At 37.5% G+C, this 18,946-nt stretch overlaps 1 protein-coding gene across 8 annotated transcripts in view; it reads right to left on the bottom strand.

Annotated features, from left to right (window-relative positions):
• The window catches only part of WDR7 (WD repeat domain 7), a 285,950-nt gene that overhangs the window by 49,765 nt on the left and 217,239 nt on the right, over positions 1-18,946 (bottom strand). For all 8 annotated transcript variants that reach the window (XM_023752617.1, XM_014454396.2, XM_023752616.1 and 5 more), the window contains 3 exons: positions 18,383-18,532; positions 17,802-17,884; positions 4,349-4,448 (listed from right to left, as the gene is read on the bottom strand). In XM_023752617.1, the coding sequence (XP_023608385.1) occupies positions 4,349-4,448; positions 17,802-17,884; positions 18,383-18,532 (333 nt within the window). The remainder of the gene's footprint in view (positions 1-4,348; positions 4,449-17,801; positions 17,885-18,382; positions 18,533-18,946) is intronic.

Raw genomic sequence — 18,946 nt, 5'->3', positions numbered from 1 at the left:
ACAGAATTTAATAATAAAATGTAACTCCCTTTCTCTAAAAAAAAAAATAAATAAAAAAATAAAATATATTTTTTAAAAAATCAAACTTGCCTAAATCAGTAGAGCCCTATTGTTAATCAGAAGCTTATAGCAGGGGAGGCCGGGGGATTGTTAAGGGCGGGGAAAAAAAAGAGACATATGTAATACTCTTTGTAATACTTTAAGCAATAAAACAATTTAAAAAAAGAAAAAAAAATAATAAAGTTCTTTTAATAATTTAACATTTAGGTAAGACATCAGCCACACTCTTCTTGTGCCTAGATTTACTGAAGTGAATCAGATGCCTGTGAGTGACACAGTGCAAACTTCATAAGGAAAATGAGTTAACATGAACTTGAGAGAAACTTACACAGAGCCAGCAGTTGTTTACTACACAGAATGCGTTCAGAAAGAACTGGAAAATTAGTGAGAAAGAAATCAAGTCTGCCAAACCAGAGGCAAATGTTGCTGGAGGGAGAATCTCCATTGCTGGTTTAACCAAAGTCACACCTGTAGCTCCAAGGGTTCCCGGAGCTTAATTAGTCTGCTTATCAAGAACATTGCCTACCAACAAAACTTAAGCACTACATAGGGAGTTATTTTTTTTTTTAAATGAAGCAAAATGCAAGTCAGGTATAATCTGAAATTGCTAGCAGTTGCCAAGTGAAAATTCAGTCAGCAGCACAGCAGAATTTTAACTATTGAACTGCATCAAAGTTTCTGATTTCCATAATCAGTAGAGATTCAACTTAGCACCACAGGCAAGAGCTGCCTTTAAGCAGGAAATCTACGCATGGCCCGAGGCAGTGCGGCCTCCCTTCCCCACAGTGCCCCTAACTAGGAGTGAGAACTCAAAGCCTGAGAGTCCATAAACACCTGAGGCCTCAAGTTTTAGCTTTAAAATTGTCTAAAGTCACTTATTTAATTGCAATGTAACGTATTTCCAAGATCATTTAAATACTAGAGGCCCAATGCACAAATTTCGTGCACTGAGGGGTGGGAGTGGGGGTGGGGGTCCCTCAGCTGGGCCTGCGCCCTCTCGCAGTCCAGGACCCTTGCTCCTTAGCACCCGCCTGCTCACTGCTCCTTAGCGCTGCCACAGAGGTGGAGAGGCTCCCGCCACCGCCGCTGTGCTCGCCAGCCGTGAGCCCAGCTTCTGGCTGAGCGGTGCTCCCACTGTGGGAGTGCACTTTTATTATACAGATGATAATAGCCATAATTTACTGAATATTAGCTCCTGGGCAGGCCCTGTGCTAAGAATTTTACATCAATTATCTTATGTACTTCTCACAATAACGTACACTGTTTCTATTCCCGTTTTAAGAGAGGGAGCTTCAGCTCAGAAGCTAAGAAGCTTTCCCAAGTTTATAAAATTAACAAATGGTGAAGATGGAATGTGAACCACACAAGTTTCTAATTATTATTCTCCAATATACGCTATACTGTTGTAAATCACTTTTCAGTTAAATTAGTTCATCTACCCCTCAATTATCTATGTCCAGGACCAGCAAACTTTTTCTGTAAAGGGCCATAGTAACTATGTTAGGCTGTGGGGACCATATGAGGTCTCTGTTGGTCACGACAACTCAGTTCTGCCACTGAAGCGTGCCATCAGCTCAGACAATCCTTAAGGGAATCAGCGGGGATGTATTCCAGTAAAACTTTAAATACATCAACAGGCGGCAGGAAGATTTGGGCAGCAGTTTGAGAACCCTTGATATAAGTAAAACTCATGTTCCAGATAGAGCTGGATATCTGTCCTTTGGTTTTGCATAATCTCCTATTCTTGTTTAGGAAGAACAGGTTAAAAGAAAATTATTTTAAAAAATGGGAGAAGCCAATGCCAAAAGGTAAGGGGAAGGGATTTAATTTTTCTCTTCTTTCCTCTACCAACCTATGGATAACAACAGGGGCCCGACAGGATCCTCCCTCCAGTCCCTCAGCCATGGGTTCTCTGCTTCCACTGGGCCCTGGTATCCTCAGCCTCTGGCACCCTGCGCAGGCAGGACACAGCCAATTTCCCCATCAGCTATGACCCCCCAGTTAGATGGTTCTGTCTTACCTTCCCACCTAACTGGACACCTACCCCTAAAGTCCAGCGAGTTTTTCTTCTACATTGTTTATGGCATATCTCTATGCTTTTGCTCATGCTAGGAAAAATGTCCCGCTCTCTCTGTTAACTGAGTCCAATGTCTAATTGCAGAAATGTCATACTGCTTCCTAGTTCAAAACCCTTGGTCCCTTGAGTCAACTCTAAAACATCCTCTCTAAACATGCCAACTATACTTGTGTATTTTGGTTTAAGTGTTGCTTCACTTATTTCAAATACTATAACACTAATACCATAAAAGAATGAGAATCATTCTTACTTAAGAGTCTTGTCATTGGATATAATTGGCCAAAGTAGTTTGATTTATAAGATTGATTTTAGAGATTTATCTTTGTTTCCAGTTCTGAATAATGAGAGAAAAGGGTAATGTTCAGTTTCGCAAAGAGCTGGAAGGTAAAGGTTATTCAGGCATGTAACACTAGTGATAGCTTTGGATATCAAACCCAAGAAGCTGAGGTAGAAGAAAAATCATGGGGACACTAAAATGTCCAAATGCACTCAAATGTAGACAGAAAATAAAATGGAATATCAATAGCATTACAAATTCCTGTTAAGAAAGAATGTCTGATTAATGAGTGCATCTCAAGTAACTCAAAAAGAATACGACATTCAAATTACTCATGTTTCTTGCATTTTACTAAGATCTTCACTGAGACCTCTTAAGAGGAAGAAAACTGTAAAGAAGGGTCTAGTTGAGGACAGCTTGGTTCTTTCTCATTAATTCTTAGCTGCTCCTTTCACTCCTTTGGGCTCACAGGGCCTCACTTCTCCCTCTGCCAGTGGCAACCATGTCTTATCTGATAACAAAGAGTCCTCTATGATTTCCACACTTTGATTTTAAAGAAACTTGTTCTATTTTTTTTCCTGCTCCTTGTAGATGTTTCTGGTTTATTTCTCTCAAGCCTCCTAGTAACGATAAACTCCAATTTTAAAGAACTATCTCTTTTAGGAGCCAATAATATAAACATGCAACTTAATTTTTAAGCAGATATTCAGAGAGGTTTCACTGCTCAAAGTGAGAGCTCAAAGTAAAGAAATATGGTCACCAATGAGAACTTAATGCCTTAAAACACACAAACAGACTTGAATTATTACGTAAGTACAGCCAATGGTACACAGTCTGTGCGCTCCCAGGAATGCACAATGCACACCCACACGGTAGAGACCCTGAGGAGGTCTGCAAAGAGGAACATTCGAATGGTTTCCTCCAAATGTTGCCTGACCCCCAAAACTTCTACCCCCAGCACCTGTTACCATCTGTGAGAACTATTTCATGGAAAGCTGCCAGAGGAGCTTTTGAAGAATTAATTAATAGCATATTAAATGTAAAAGACAGTTTAAAATTTTAGCCACATCTTTATGAACTTCATATTTCTTCTGGAAATTCCTAGTACAGTTGACTATATCAATCTGATACAGTTCAATATAATTCCCAATATGGTGAATACATCCACATTGATAAATGCTACAGTGAAACATAACAAGTTATGACTTGGAACTATTTATCAATGAGCACTGTAAATTCACCACGATCACAGCAGAGCCTAGCCCTGGTTTTGCCATTAACTAAGAGTGTGACACTGGGATAGAGGTTTAGTCTCAGAGCTTTGATTCACTTATAGCTAAATTGGGGCTAGACTTGCCTTGTCTACCCAACTGGTCCATTTTGCGAATCAAGTGATCAAGATCGAAATCAAAACCAAGACTTTTCCGTCAAGTATTATAAAACCATTAAAAGAGTTTTAAAAGTATACAAAGCTATATCTTATTTCAATAGAACATCAGTTTTCTTTTTATAGAGATACACTAAATGCTACTGTGACTTCTTTTTCCGAACTTCGCTAAATATCTCATTGTACCTAGTCAGAAAATTTTTATTTAGCCATTAACTATCATGATGCATCATCAAACGTTTTTCAGAAAACACATGGCAAAAACAGGCAATAAAATCAGAAAGCTTTGTTTAAAGAAGAAAAGATGTATCGCCCAGTGGTGTGTGAGCAGTGCCACCTTCTCTGGGCTCTGTTACAAACTCACTTGTGGCATAACAAAGGCAGCCCTTCATCCCACCGAGTGGAGACAGTAGGGCTCTATACTCTTTGAGTCCTTCATTAAACTATTGATTCCTTTAGCATTATCCATAATGGTGAAGTGCTAGTCTCTCACTCCCTTCAATAGCTTCCTCACTTGATGGGGAGGAAGCCACGGTGATTTATTTACCTGACATTTTCCAGTCCGGATGTCATACAGGGCCACTGAACCATTGCGAGCTCCCACTGCTATCCTGTGACTCCGCTCATAGTAGCTGACCATGTAGAACCTGAATTGAACATTTTCAAAACAACAACAAAACCAGGTTAGATGACCTGCACGTGGAAGTGGAGAGCAACACCTTTCAAAGGTGAAAGCCAGCTCCGATACATATTTTAAAATGTGTACATCTATAGTTAGTGTATTGAGACTTTTCAAAAATAGTTCATTTTAGTAATTCTTAAAGCAATTGAAAGAAAAATGATGGGGAATGCCAGTAAGGTCTGCTAATAATTATTTTCAATGGAAAACAACTTCATAATAAGAAACACCCTTAAATTTTAAAATAAGAAATAAGTGACCCTTATTTGACGATACAAAAAAAACACAAATATGAAAACTCAGTTTTACTACTGTGACTATTATGCAAATATGTCTATTTGAACAGAAATGGAAAAAAAGAAAAGGATTATGTATTCAATCGAATTATGTTCTCATGGCTTATTACAGTATTAAGGAGTGAAATACTTTCTAGCAGCAGAACAATCACATAAAAGCTTCATAGATGTTATGCTTATGTTCACATCAATAATTTAGAATGAAATTAGAAAGTTATCCACCAGAAAAAAAGCTACCTGGCAAATTCCCTATTTTTCCCCACATTTATCAGTTTATCTAAATGACAGTTGTGGCTACAGGTAGTATGAATAACCACATTGGGTGTGATTTGGCATTGTGTAAAAATGGGATGTAGGGAGGATGGTTGGAAGGTTATAAGAGGTTGATTTATTATTTATTTTTTCTAGATTAAATTTCATGACTGGATTAAGTATTTCAATTCCAGATCTATGCTTTGTCCTAATGATTCCATGGCCATATGGCAAGAGCCTGGGAAGGTAAGAATAAAAACTATTAGAGGAGTAAATAAGGAATGATTTTATATCCCTAAGGAGTTTTGAATATACCTTCCCATTATCTAGTCCTACTGTCTCGGTGTGAGAGTTGCCGGATGAACAAGTGGCCTACCCTAAATATTTATGAGGCTATTGCATCAATTCTATTACACACTCCTTGCCTTTTTTATCTTTGGTTTCATATTACCAGAAAACATCGGTAACTTTTCCGTTATTATTTTTAAAAACATGGGATGGGGAGGTAAAATGGATGATGGAAAAGAAATACCATCCTCTAATGTTTCTAGAGACTGATGTAGAGTAGAAAAGTGCTGGGGCATGGACTGCATTTCTGAAATGCAATGAGGGAGGCTGAGAGACCGAGATAAGATGTTTGCAGGGGAGCATTTTTAAACCAGGGACATTTTGACAAAGCCATTTCAGCTTTATTAGACATTACGATATTCATACATATTTCATAAGCCTGGAAAACTATTAAGTTTTTAAACTTTTTTGTTTGTTACTTATTACTAAGAAGTGGGTTCAACAATAATTTTGTCTGAACCCTAAGCCTCCCCGGATGATGCGCCTCCTTCCTCTTCAGTGGAGGACGGATGCTGCGTTTTCAGTCACGCAGAGGCACCGCGTTAGCATGGCCTGCGGGTCTCGCTGGGCGCAGACCTGGCACGTCCTCTTGTGTATGGTTTGAGGGAAGCAAGGGTACTGAGGCTCCTGACACATAAAGCCCCCCACCCCCCATTAAGTGGTTATTAAAACGTTAGTTTCTCAAAGCATCACTTCTACCTCAATGGAGAAGATAGGAATCAGCATTCTAAATCTAATGTTCTTATACTCAAAAATAAAAAGTGATTTAGTTTAAAAACAGTTGGTCTAGGTATTGGACTTCACTATATGCCTATATCTATACCTATATCCTATATCTAGATCTGCATCTATACCAGCCGTGGGCAAACTATGGCCCGCGGGCCCATTTGAAATGAATAAAACTAAAAAAAAAAAAAGACCGTACCCTTTTATGTAATGATGTTTACTTTGAATTTATATTAGTTCACACAAACACTCCATCCATGCTTTTGTTCCGGCCCTCCGGTCCAGTTTAAGAACCCATTGTGGCCCTCGAGTCAAAAAGTTTGCCCACCCCTGATATACACACGTAAGTACACACAATTTATGTCCTTAGAGTAACATGGAACAATTGTTTTAACAAATATTTATTCTGTACAACTTAATAGCCACAAGAAAATAAAACTTCCAGAGGTACTTTTAAAAAATCTGTTATTAAGCTTTGCACAGATCTAATAGCTATATTGCCAAAATCCTTTCACAAAACATGAATACAATTACACCTCCAAATAATCCTCTTTAAAACAACCACTGGTAAAAAATACATTTATGTTGACAACATTTTACTTAGTTAAACTAGAATCTAAAAAGTTTTTGTTACATTGACCATTTTCTGTGCTCTGATATCTACCGCTCACCCTTCTATGTCATCTGTAAACACCGTTATTTATGGGAGAAAAGAAATCAAATCTATTCTTGGTATCAAATCTTGAGTCTGCCTGAAAGGACCATATGTTACAGGTCTGCATTTTTTATTCTTTGCAATTTACCACTAGACTAATACTTCTCAGCAGTACCTTAAAGAATTCTGAACAGGGAAGGTCTTCTGGCGCGTTTCTGATTGGATTTGTTAAACTGTTTATTTCTTTAACTGTGTCTCTTAACAAAACAGAGTAAGTCCGTTTTACTTATGCAGTCACTTCACAAGTACCCACTCTGTGGTCTGGCTGCAGTGAGCCTGTCTCTGCCGAGGGTTCCAGAGCCCACCACACCCCTCGACAACTCTTCCCATTAGGGGGCTGTCAGGACCAAGGATGGTCTAACCCCCCAAATTCTCAATGGATTGAAGAAGGGGATCCATTACAGTTTTTAAGACTATTCTAGTCTTGACCTGATCCTACAGGAGAGTCCTGAATTCCTCCAAAATTGGGGAGGGGTGTGCAGAGTACGATTCATGTGTGTTGAGTCCTCTGGAAAAGGTATCTGTCTCCAGGTTGCTGCACTGGTAACATGTCACTTGGGCAGCGTTTCTTAGGCAACAGCCTGGCAACAACAGCCTTTTGTTATATTCAAGTTAGAACAAAGGTTCTTCTGGACTCAGTCTACCACAAGGAAACTAAGTCAGAGAGAACATTACCACTCATGCATATGAAAGAACAATAAAGTGGAATTGAGTAATGCTGCAAATACATATTTCTTGTTGGGGCCGGGGTGGTCTTCATCCAGAAATTTTAAAGTCCTTGATCCCCACATTTTCATTATTGCCTGCGTGCACCCCTCAGAGATGCCACAGCCGCAATCAAGGACGAACTTTGAAAAGGAGGAGGCTCTTTATTGAACACGTTCATACATCCGCACCAGAACTCAGGCCTCTCTGCTGTGCATGCGTTTGACAGATCTGGAGAAATGCAGGTGGCTCTGGCGAAGGCATGAGCTCAAGGAGAGCTGTGCTAGTTTTGGGGGTGTGAGCAGTAGAGGGTGTGGAAATATTTTCCAAAAGTGCTCCATTCCAGTGGAAGGCACCAGTTCAAGAGGACAAAATGGAAAGATCTCTCGTTCTGGATGGTGAGGGACACTGGCGAAGGGCATCTGTGAGTCAGGACTTCCCACCCAGTGTTTGCACACTTTAAATAGTCAGTGGATATTTCCTGAATAACACTTGACTACCTAACAGGGTAATTACTTTCCTTCTTAAAACAAACAAACAAACAAACAACTTGCTAGAGGCCCCTGTGTGTTTGTAGGAGATTGGAAACACTTCTTAGGCTAGACAGGGAGCAGCGTTTCTGCAAGAAAAAACACCGCGCATGTTGTGAGTGCATTGTATGAGAGCTGAAAAAACAGGTCTCTTGTTGCCTGGCTCTGCCACTCACTGTGTGACCTTGGACAAGTTACTTAACTTGCATATGCCTCAGTTTCCTCATCTGAAAATGAAAACAATAGTAGCTATTTATGTCGCTGGGAGGATTAAATGAGCTAATACATGTGGAGTACTTAGAACAGTGCCTGGCACATAATAAGCACTTACTATGGTAAGTACATGAATCATCACCATCATTATCATTTATACCTCTGGATACATACTATAGAAGGAATAAATAAAATGTAGTTAATTGGCTATTTCCCTAGGGCAAATAAGTGCTAGCTGATAACATGCTAATAAATGAAGAAAATGAATGCCCCAAAATATTTTAAACTTGCTTATTTCTTAAATATTTGTGATTTGCATATATAACCTGGTAACAATTGCAAATTATTTTAGATTTAGCTTAATGTTGCTAATGCAAAAAAAAATGGATTTTGGTTTGGAACTCTATATCATTTCCAAGAGTTTAAAAAATAAATATTCTTTCTGTTATACAGTGAAATGAAATACTCCTGGAAGCTTTGGAGTTTTATTTTTTTTTAATATGAAGAAGTTTAATACTGAAAGACAGCTATCTTTGGGGAATTTTTAGGAGTAGGAAAATGGTTTTAGTCGGGTTTCTACTCACATGAGTACAAGAATAACAACTAAAGTTATTTATTATAAAAAAGTATGCTATAAAATGGTAACTAACTTAAGAATTTTACTGGAAGTTAGGACAGAAGCTGTTTCATATCCCATTACTGTTATTACCACCTGGGATAAGAACAAACCGCAGGTTAGGAAAATTTTTTTAAGAAGTGAGCTCATGCACTGTTCTAATGTAGACAGTGTTCATTTCCTTACTGGATTCTAAGTGCCCATTTAGGGTGAACCGAGCTGATTCAGCTTTTCACTTAAAAAGCAGAATCAATCAGTCTGTCTACAGAATAACAAAGTTTAAGAAAAGATAAACTATCTCTGGCCCTGCCCGCTGTGGCTCAGTTGGTTGAGCATCCTCCCATGCACCAAAGGTCGCCGGTTCCATTCCCAGTCAGAGCACATGCCCAGATTGTGGGTTTGATCCCTGGTTGCGGTGCGTAAGGGAGGCAATGAATCAATTTTTCTCTTTCTCTATCTTCCTTCCTCTCTCTTTCTAAAGTTAATAAAATATATTTTTAAAAAATTATCTCTGAAAATACAGACTTTTAACTCTCCTGCCTAGACTAATTTTTTTCCATTCAGTTCAAAAGTTTAAATATTTATTTTATCTTGAAGCTTTTGGATCTTATTTGAAGCTTTACTGTTTCCACAATGATTACTTTTTCATTTGAATTATTCTACTGTATATTTATTATCAAAGGAATATACATACTCATTGTTAAAGAGAAACCCAGACAATATAGAAAAATGAACACTTAAGAAAGTAACTCTTTACTACTAATCCCCTCCACTACCCCTGATAACCATGAGAAACACTTTGAGATATTTCTTACCATATTTTTTTCCTCTTCGTACATATACATGTCCATGCTTAAATGATTTAACTTTCTCTTCTAAAACTTTGCTAGTTTCTCTTTAAATTTCTCTCTTACAGTCAGTAGAAATGGATTAACATCAATCTTTTTACAGTTCTAGTATCTCTTAATGTAACCAACTATGGGTAAGCAATAATTATATTTACTCGCACAAGTAAATAAAAGTGCTTTAATGTGAAGTACATTTTCTTTGTAAAATTATATTAAGAAGTTCCCAACAAAGGTCAATGGAGAAATAATCCATTAAGTCCAGCAAGCCATATAAAACACTTTACAGTTCAAGGTCACTACCACTGAAATTCAGTAGATTTCCCATTTTCCCACCGAAAATTCACTGATTTATCCATTTATAGTACATTAGAGAAATTTATATCCTAAGTCCTTTAAGTTCCTCCTTACTACTACTACTATTATTACTACTACTACTGTACTGTTTTATTTATTTCTACTAAGAAGCCCAAGTACTCGAGCCATTAAATATATGGCTTAGGTCTATGCATAGATTATTTGAGAATTTCTTCATTCTTGGCAGTGAAATATGCAGTGTAACACATTATAATTTTTGCAAAGCCATCCTTGATTCAACTGTCAGATTCCCAATTGCATTTAATATAGTATTTCATTCAATGACAGCCAATTGTGCATATGGAAATAGCTCAGATTTTGGGGTCAGAAGGATTTGTCTGCCTGATAAATATCTACTCACTTTTCAGTCTCGTTTTTCTTTTTTTTTTTTTTTATTTTCTTTTTTTTTTATTACCTATCTAAAGTCCAAATCTTGGAATATTTAAAAACCTCATATTCTTGGAATCATCTTGGCATTTCTCTGATTTATCCTCTTATCTCTGCCAAGCCTACTTTAAGCCCTTTAGGGGCAGAAAATGCTACAAAATCACACATGGGCGAAAGACCCACTTGAAGTGCTGGATACCCCAGTGGACTAAACACAACAGTATGAAAAGCTCATTACGGCTGAAGATTCCACACTGCAACTAACCTTTAAAAAACAAGCACGCGTTGAGTTTTGGTGAATTACCAAGTAAGATGAAAAATTATCTAAAAGGCAATTGAAAGATTCCTCCTTTTTCAATTATATATCTATGTGAGACCAGATTTTCACCCTACAATTAAATATCAAACAACATATGGCAACAGATTAAAGACAGATGCAGATATGAAAATCCACCTGCCTTCTATTAAGCCAGACATTAAAGAAATCTGCAAAAATGTTAAACAATGCTATTTTTCTTAGTATTTTCTTTTGTTTTGGCAAGTAGTTATTTTTCATAAAAATATGTTTTTGTGTCAATATGAACTGAGTTTATTGTTATTTGAAATGAATCAATAAATATTTTTTAAACTTCTCAGGTTTAATTTCTAATACATTAAAAGTCTCTAGATAACAACCTTTATAAACTAAAACTCTTTAGGATTTTAAATTTTTAATGGGTTCTGAGACCCACAACACTGAAGACTGAAAAGCACTTGGCAATCAAAAAATTGTAACCAGAGGTAGAGAGAGGTACTAGCAAAATAGCAGGGACCAACATCAGATTACAGCAGATTAAGAGGGCACAGAGGTGACAAAATGGCCAGAGTACAGACTCCTTTTCCTGAAGGAGGGGATATGAGAGACTGGAAAGCAGAGACAGGAGATGCAAGGAACGTAAGGGTTTTAAACAAGAGATAACAGCATGCTTTCAGGCTGAGAAGAGACGCCATTGAGAGCAGTTTAGTATAAAAGGGAGAGGAGGGTTTTCTGAAGAGCAAAGTCCAAGAGGAGGTGGGAGAGATGGAGTGAAGGACGCAGCCAGGAACAGGCTTGGGCCTGGGCCACACCCTGTCCTCTGATGAGATGGCACACCTCGTGTGTCCCCCTGACATGCCTGCCAGTGCAGCGGGTGCACACCCACCCTGTGGAACCCAGACCCGGGTGAGATCTGTTCAGCAAAGCTAGCCTTCACTTTTGACTGTCAGCACAAAAATGTTCTAAATTTATCTGTTTGCAAAATGAAGGACAGGAGTAGGTAATTCATAACATAAGGTCCTTTTCAGATTTGAAATTCTACAACTTATAATTCTATAAAAACCACGCAGCAAGGTCACAGCTTAAGTGAAATAACTGGTGCCATTTATTACGAAGAAATTAAGGACTAAACACGTGAAGCGGCATGGCTGGTCTCATTACTCACCACAGTTATTGAGTGCCTCTATTGAGTGTTCATATTTTCTAAACTAAAAATTGGGACAGAGCCCAACAAAGGATTTCTTTGGAATCTGTAGATTTATTTGACAAGTCTTTAGAAGGCATAAAAGTTAAATTACTCTTGGTTATATATCAAATAAATTGCCTTAACCTAAAAGAATAAAATGCATGAAATAAGGATCTATCTGGGAATTCTCAGGATAGAGCTTTTGGCCAGATGAGGCTCTCTACTAGTTGCTACAGGCACTGCAAGAAAAATGAATGCAAAAACCCCCTTCTTCAAGTCACTATTAATCTGCATAACGGAGGAGTTATAAGTGACTAAAAATTACATTTAGAGGCATATCTAACTTATGCTATGAAAAAATCCTGAAATGTCTTTATCTCCAAGTACAAATTTTCCCATCAACTTACAATTTCATTAAAGAATCCCTAATCCTTTATTTGTTATGCAGTCCCTCAGAACATAATAAAATAGCCTTAAAGTTTAAAATTACATTATGATCACATTATATTTCTAGAGGTACTTTATCTTCCTTTCTAATTGAGGAGCTTTGACAGTTAGTAGCTTATAAGAGCTTAACTTTTTCTCTTCTGAGATTAGTAAAGACTAGTTTTGTAAAAATCTACACTAATAAAAGGGGGAAATGCAAATTGACTGTCCCTCTGCTATGCCCACCAGCCAATCAGGGTGTGTATGCAAATTAACCCAACAAAGATGGCAGTTAATTTGCATACACAGGCGCGGAGCGAAGACTGAAGACTGAAGAGACTTGGCTTCTCTGCTGCAGCCAGACCAAAGGCCTGGGTCCCGGGTGCCGGAGGAAAACCGGTGCCAGCAGCCAGGGGAAGGAAGGCCTATTGCGCGAATCTTCATGCAACGGGCCTTTAGTATATAATAAACCCTTAAAGCATTCATCTTCAAACAAGGTCTATCACATGTATGTGTTCTATACTGCTTTTCTCTTAGTTCAGCAACATCTGTGCATTTCTGCATTTTCATGTCTTATGCATCAAATACCTCAGTGTAACGTGAGTCAGAGTTTACATGGTGACCGAAAGAGAAATAATTCATTAAACTGCGTCAAGCATGACAGGCTCAGTGTTGGCTGGGCTACTATGAGGGGCTTCACAAGAATATTCAAGTTCAGTAACAGAGCAACTAAGAACGAAATCTTAACACTGAATTCTGAGGAAACTTCAGTGATGTTGACCTTCCCGAGACTTGAAAGAGGGTTAATTCTATGTTCTTAGTGCCCAGGGTATTTTTAACTGAGGTTGATGCATTATTTATTCCCCAGGCAATTAAATGTAAATTACTCAGAACCCCCTAAGAATAATAGATGTCCAGTGCTGGATGGTGCCTTTTTGAAGATCATCTGAGAGACTGACAAAGGCAAAGCAAAGTCCAATGAGATGGGAGAAAATCTAAGACATTCATTTCTTAAATGTTACTTTATTGTACTTCTTACTCTGCTTATTGATAAACATAAAATTAATTCAATGTTGCAACGATCTTGTTGCTAATAGATTGTGTTCTAAAAAAATGCTATTTAATTCTTATATAATCATATAGCCTTATTGGTATAGTGATGAAAAATCTGGCAGAACTGTTTTTGTGTAACTGTGTTTTGAAGGATGTGGGTGCTGCGTTTTCTCAAGAGCATTAAAATCTAAGTAATTTTCTTGTATTATTAATGGACGCCACTATATTATTAATAATAGCCATAAGAACTACAATGTGAATTATTAGAAAATATTTAAATCTATGCCTATTGCCCTGGCTGGTTTGGCTCACTGGATAGAGCATGGCCTACGGACTGAAGGGTCCTGTGTTCGGTTCCCATCAAGTGCACATGCAGGAGGCAAACAATCAATGTGTTTCTCTTACATAGATATTTCTCTCAGTTTTTCCCTCTCTCTTTCACTCTCTCTAAAAATCAATGGAAAAATATCCTTGGGTGAAGATTAAAAAATAAACACATAAATAAACAAATCTATGACTATAAAACTTACACAGCAGTTAAAATTATCTGATTTTTATATATTTTTCTAACTATATTATAGAAAAATTCTACAGGTACATAAACTACTCCAGGAAGATCGAGGATATTTCAGTTAATAAAAAGAACCTTTGTGTTTTATTTTTAGGAAAAAATAATAATTCATATTATGTGTATAAGTATTATTTTTGTTTCCATGGCTTATGAAATAAAATTTAAAATGTGTATATATTTCACATAAATAATATATGTACACACAAACATATACATACTCATACTATGTAAAGTAATTAGGGATACTTATAGACATAAAATAGCAAAAAGAAAAGACAGGCCTAAGGTATGAAGATGAGGTGAAGAGAATGGGGGGTGTAAGTCATAATTTACTAAAATTAGGCAGGAATTTGGGCTTGAGCTGCCTATGGCCAAAGCAAAATTCTTTAATTTAACAATACTGGTAATGTGGAAAACAAAACCAGACTCACATACTAGTTCCTTGGACAAAACAAACAAAAAATGCCCAACACTGTGATTTAAAAGAAATGTCTTGACTGAGTCTTCATAGAAGGGACCTTAAACAATGTATGACAGAAACATGACCCACAATAAACGCACTCGCCATCTCCTTCTGACACCCTTGGGAGGCTCTGCAAACTGCTGGCATGATGCTCAGAGGGACGTGGGAGCACCACTCTGAAGGAGACCAGAAATGGGGCCCAAACACGCAGCTCTCTGATGCTTGTGTTTAATCTCGGGATATACACTAGAACATGGAGAGGAATAAATGGACCGTGTGTCCACTTAATTAGCTCTAAGTCAGCGGTTCTCAACCTGTGGGTCGCAACCCCTTTGGGGGTCGAACGACCCTTTCACAGGGGTCGCCTAAGACCATCAGAAAACACATATATATTGTTTCTGTGATTAATCACTATGCTTTAATTATGTTCAATTTGTAACAATGAAAATAAATCCTGCATATCAGATATTTACATTATGATTCATAACAGTAGCAAAATTACAGTTATGAAGTAGCAACGAAAATAATTTTATGGTTGGGAGTCACCACAACATGAGGAACTGTATTAAAGGGTCACGGCATTAGGAAGGTTGAGAACCACTGCTCTAAGTGTTCTCTCTCTTTTTTTTTTTTACTGAGTTTTAGGTAAGAGCCATTTGATGATCAGTCTGAAGGTATAATCCTTGGCCGGCCTTCCATGATGCTAAGGGCAAGTCTTTAAAAACTAAGGGTGGCATTGTAAAACTTTTGAGGTCCCATCTAACAATCCATAATATATTGTCTCTTCCTACTCACATTTGGCATAAGCTACAACCTTACATTGTTAATAATCTTTCTATGTTTATGGGTTGACTCTTAAATAAGTAGGCCTATGTGGCTTATACACTCACAGCAAAAATAATATTTGACATAATTCATAAGAGATAGTCAACAACTGTTTTTTTATAAATCTGGTGTTTCATAAAGTTATGTCTTATAAACTGTTCTGGGAAAAGAATTACACATTTTTGCTTAAACTTTGCTGACTTCCCTTTGCTTATAGAATAATGGCCTAATTCCTTCATTTGAAATTCAAAGTACTATACTAGACTTCCATCCTCAGCCTACATTCTAGCCAAGACGACACAGCACTTATCAAACTCACTGTATACTTTTGTGCCCTCAACATCTGCTGGTCTGGTTCTCTGTGCGACTCGAGATGCACGTGCCCATTCATTCTGCAAAGCCCACCACCCCAACAGCCCCTCGGTGAAGTGTTCCCCAAACTCACCACCTCGTCTATCACCACCACCCAACCCCCTGAGAACAAACCCTTCTCTTCACCTGGCAGTCCCTTTTAGCAAATCATTGTCACAAATACTATTATTGGTCTGCCTTCTCCTTTGTGAATCTTCCTAAGATTCCCATATCCAGAGTTCAGCACTCCATTTATTGTCCAACCCTGTCCCTGGTATGTAATTCTACTCCAGCACATGACACAGCCCCCTGGCATTATTTATCTTTATAATTACATGAGATCCTGTGCTTCTTCAGGATATCATCTCATTCATCACTGTATCCCCAGAGCCTAGCTAGTACTTGATACACAGTAGGTGTTCAATAAATGTTATTAAATGAATAAACAAAAAAAAATTGCTTTCTGTCAATCAGAAAAACACTGGTACTAAGCATTCAGTTTAGACACCTGCTTCCTTAGCATTGAAGCAGGATCCTTACTCTCTGGTGATTAAACAATAGGAATCAAACGTGGATGTGCAGCAAACAAAGGTGACCCAAGGAACTGAGGACACTGCTTGGGGAGGAGGCTGCCCTCCGGCAAAGGGAAGACTTGGGCCCTGTAAGCACCACGGATTCCTCACCTTAACTCCCGGAGGCTTGTTCACACAGCAGTGACTGGTGCTGTAAGGAATGCTTTGCTAGTATTCAGTAAGATCAGTCCTAGTAAAAACGCTTCCTCACCTCCACTAGGTGACAGACAAATGACCATTTTCACTTAGACATTTCCTTAAAGAACAATAGACTGGGACTATAACAGCTACATTAATTCTTAATATCAACTATCTGCGTAAAAGAATCCACTGTGTACACTTTTTAACAAAGAGAACATAAACCAGAATTAATGTGGCATGATGTTAAAAAATTACAGTATTCTATTATGCCTAATGTATATCACAAGAAAATATGCATCTGTACACATGTATAATGCAACACAGTCTTTTCTTATGTGTCTTCATATTTTAACTTCTGGATGGTGTAAATCAGAAAGAGACTAAAATATAAAACCTATTGTAAAAATGTAAAATACATGAGCATGCTTATAGAGTGCAGTAATTAATTCATCAAATGCTTGCCATAATACTCGGGAATACAGAAAACGTAAAGATGCATAGTGTAATGTCACTGCTCTCAGGAAATGTAGAGCCTAAAACAAAGCATTCCACCACAAGGTACTCATAGAACTGAGCAAAAATAACTAAAATCACTGAACTTGTCTTAAAAAGAAAAATGTTATGTAACTATAACCAACTGGTTGCTCTTTTAAAAGGAAAATAAATATAATGTTACTACATTTTGAAATTTTAAAAATCTTCATTTCATAACAATTATATGCTATACACATAAAATTCTTAAGGTTATAGTTACTGTATTCAGTGCTGTTTATAAAAGTTTTAACTGCTCTTAGCTTCTTTTCTTGCTTTCTCATAGGCAAAACACATACAATATGTAGATGCTGGCCTTAAGTTAAAAATAAAATTTACCAACAAAAATGTGGCATAAAGGGCCCTAACCAGTTTGGCTCAGTGGATAGAGCTTTGGCTTGCGGACTGAAAGGTCCCAGATTTGATTCCAGTCAAGGGCATGTACCTTGGTTGTGGGCACATCCCCAGTAGGGAGTGTGCAGGAGGCAGCTGATCGATGTTTCTTTCTCATCGATGTTTCTAACTCTCTAACCCTCCCCCTTCCTCTCTGTAAAAAATCAATAAAATATATATTTTTTAAAAATGTGGCATAAAGCGTTCTATGGACTGCCAAGTATATTTTCCCTCTCATGTCAGAAGCTTCCTCCCTCTCCTTTTTTTCATGTAAATGTTCATTTGAGTACCGATGTAAGAATACAGGCACATTCAATAGATGGTATCGTATTCATTTCTTAAGTTTTGAGAAAACTTTTTCATGTTGTGTTTTTATTATAGACCATCTAAATTGTTTTAGAAAGCAAGCAGATATTAATTAATGATTGGATTTCTAACTGAGCAAGACTACTAACCATGTTCAAGATTTCTTAACAATTATTTGGTACTGACATTATTTTGAGTGCTATCGAAGGCTTCTTTACCTGCAGATGGCTGGGAAACACTCCTGAAGACCTTTCTTTTTAACTAGAGATCCTTCGAGGCAGTACATAATGATGTCCATAACCTTTATAGGAAGGATACAAATCTAAAATTAATTTCAAATTCTTAATTTTCCAAATTTAAATTATTAACTTAGGCCTCACTTGCCCATGGAAATTCTAGGCAGTTTAATTTTAATATTTACTTAAAAAATAAAGTATATTTACTTTATACTGCAGGCTACCTTTTACCTGCGAAAAACATTTATAAGACAATGCAATAAAATAAAGAAACCACTTATTTCCTTTAAAAGCTGTTCATATTTTTATGCAGGATAGTGACTTTTATTCAAGCATACTGTATGTGTTTTGTTTTATTTATAATGGAAGATGCCAAATAGAACATGACCTTTACAAATTACTCTAACGTAGACCAATTAATTCCAGGTGAATGATACATGAACACAGCAATCGCTTTGATTTTTGAGGAAATTTAAATAAGGTCTCTTTTAGAGATGTGTATTACTCCACTGGAATATTTCATTCAGGCTGTTGATGTGTCATTTAAAACAGGGTATTCTTACCTCCACAAGAAGATCCACAACATCTGTGGGCATCTTTTCAATGAGAATTTCAATGACTCTCAGAATTTCCCCTTTAGCTCGTGCGAGAGCGGTCGTGTGTATATTCTGCTGCGACTGGGTGTTCGCGGCCAGAGCAGTGTGTCTGTGGACCTGTGGAGACATTCCGTGCTATATAGATGTGGTGGACCCTTGATAGAGTTTCACACTTCTAGCCACTGGAAATTATTATTACAGTAGATGCGTAAAAAATCAACAAGAACAAACTCCTGGGGTGAGTCAGGAAATACTTCTGATCGCAAAAGAAGGTATTTTAGTAGAATAAAAACCCAGTTAAATCTTCTCTAATTAAATTCTCTAAGTTCCTGGATACATAAGACTTTAATACAATATTACCATGACATTTCTCAAGGAAAGACAGACTGAAGGTTTGTGAGGTTGGTATATATGGCACTGAGGTGGAGAGCAGTTAAGGGCTTCAGCAAATGTAAGACATGATACTTGCTCTCAAGTAATCACAGTAAGTGATGTTTATATGGCACTTACTAGGTCTCAGGCACCATGCTG

Source organism: Myotis lucifugus, unplaced genomic scaffold, assembly GCF_000147115.1.
Source record: "Myotis lucifugus unplaced genomic scaffold, Myoluc2.0 scaffold_36, whole genome shotgun sequence".
NCBI classification, from domain to species: Eukaryota; Metazoa; Chordata; class Mammalia; order Chiroptera; family Vespertilionidae; genus Myotis; species Myotis lucifugus.
The sequence above is the reverse complement of the archived record's forward strand: the minus strand, read 5'-3'. Positions and strand labels throughout refer to the sequence as shown.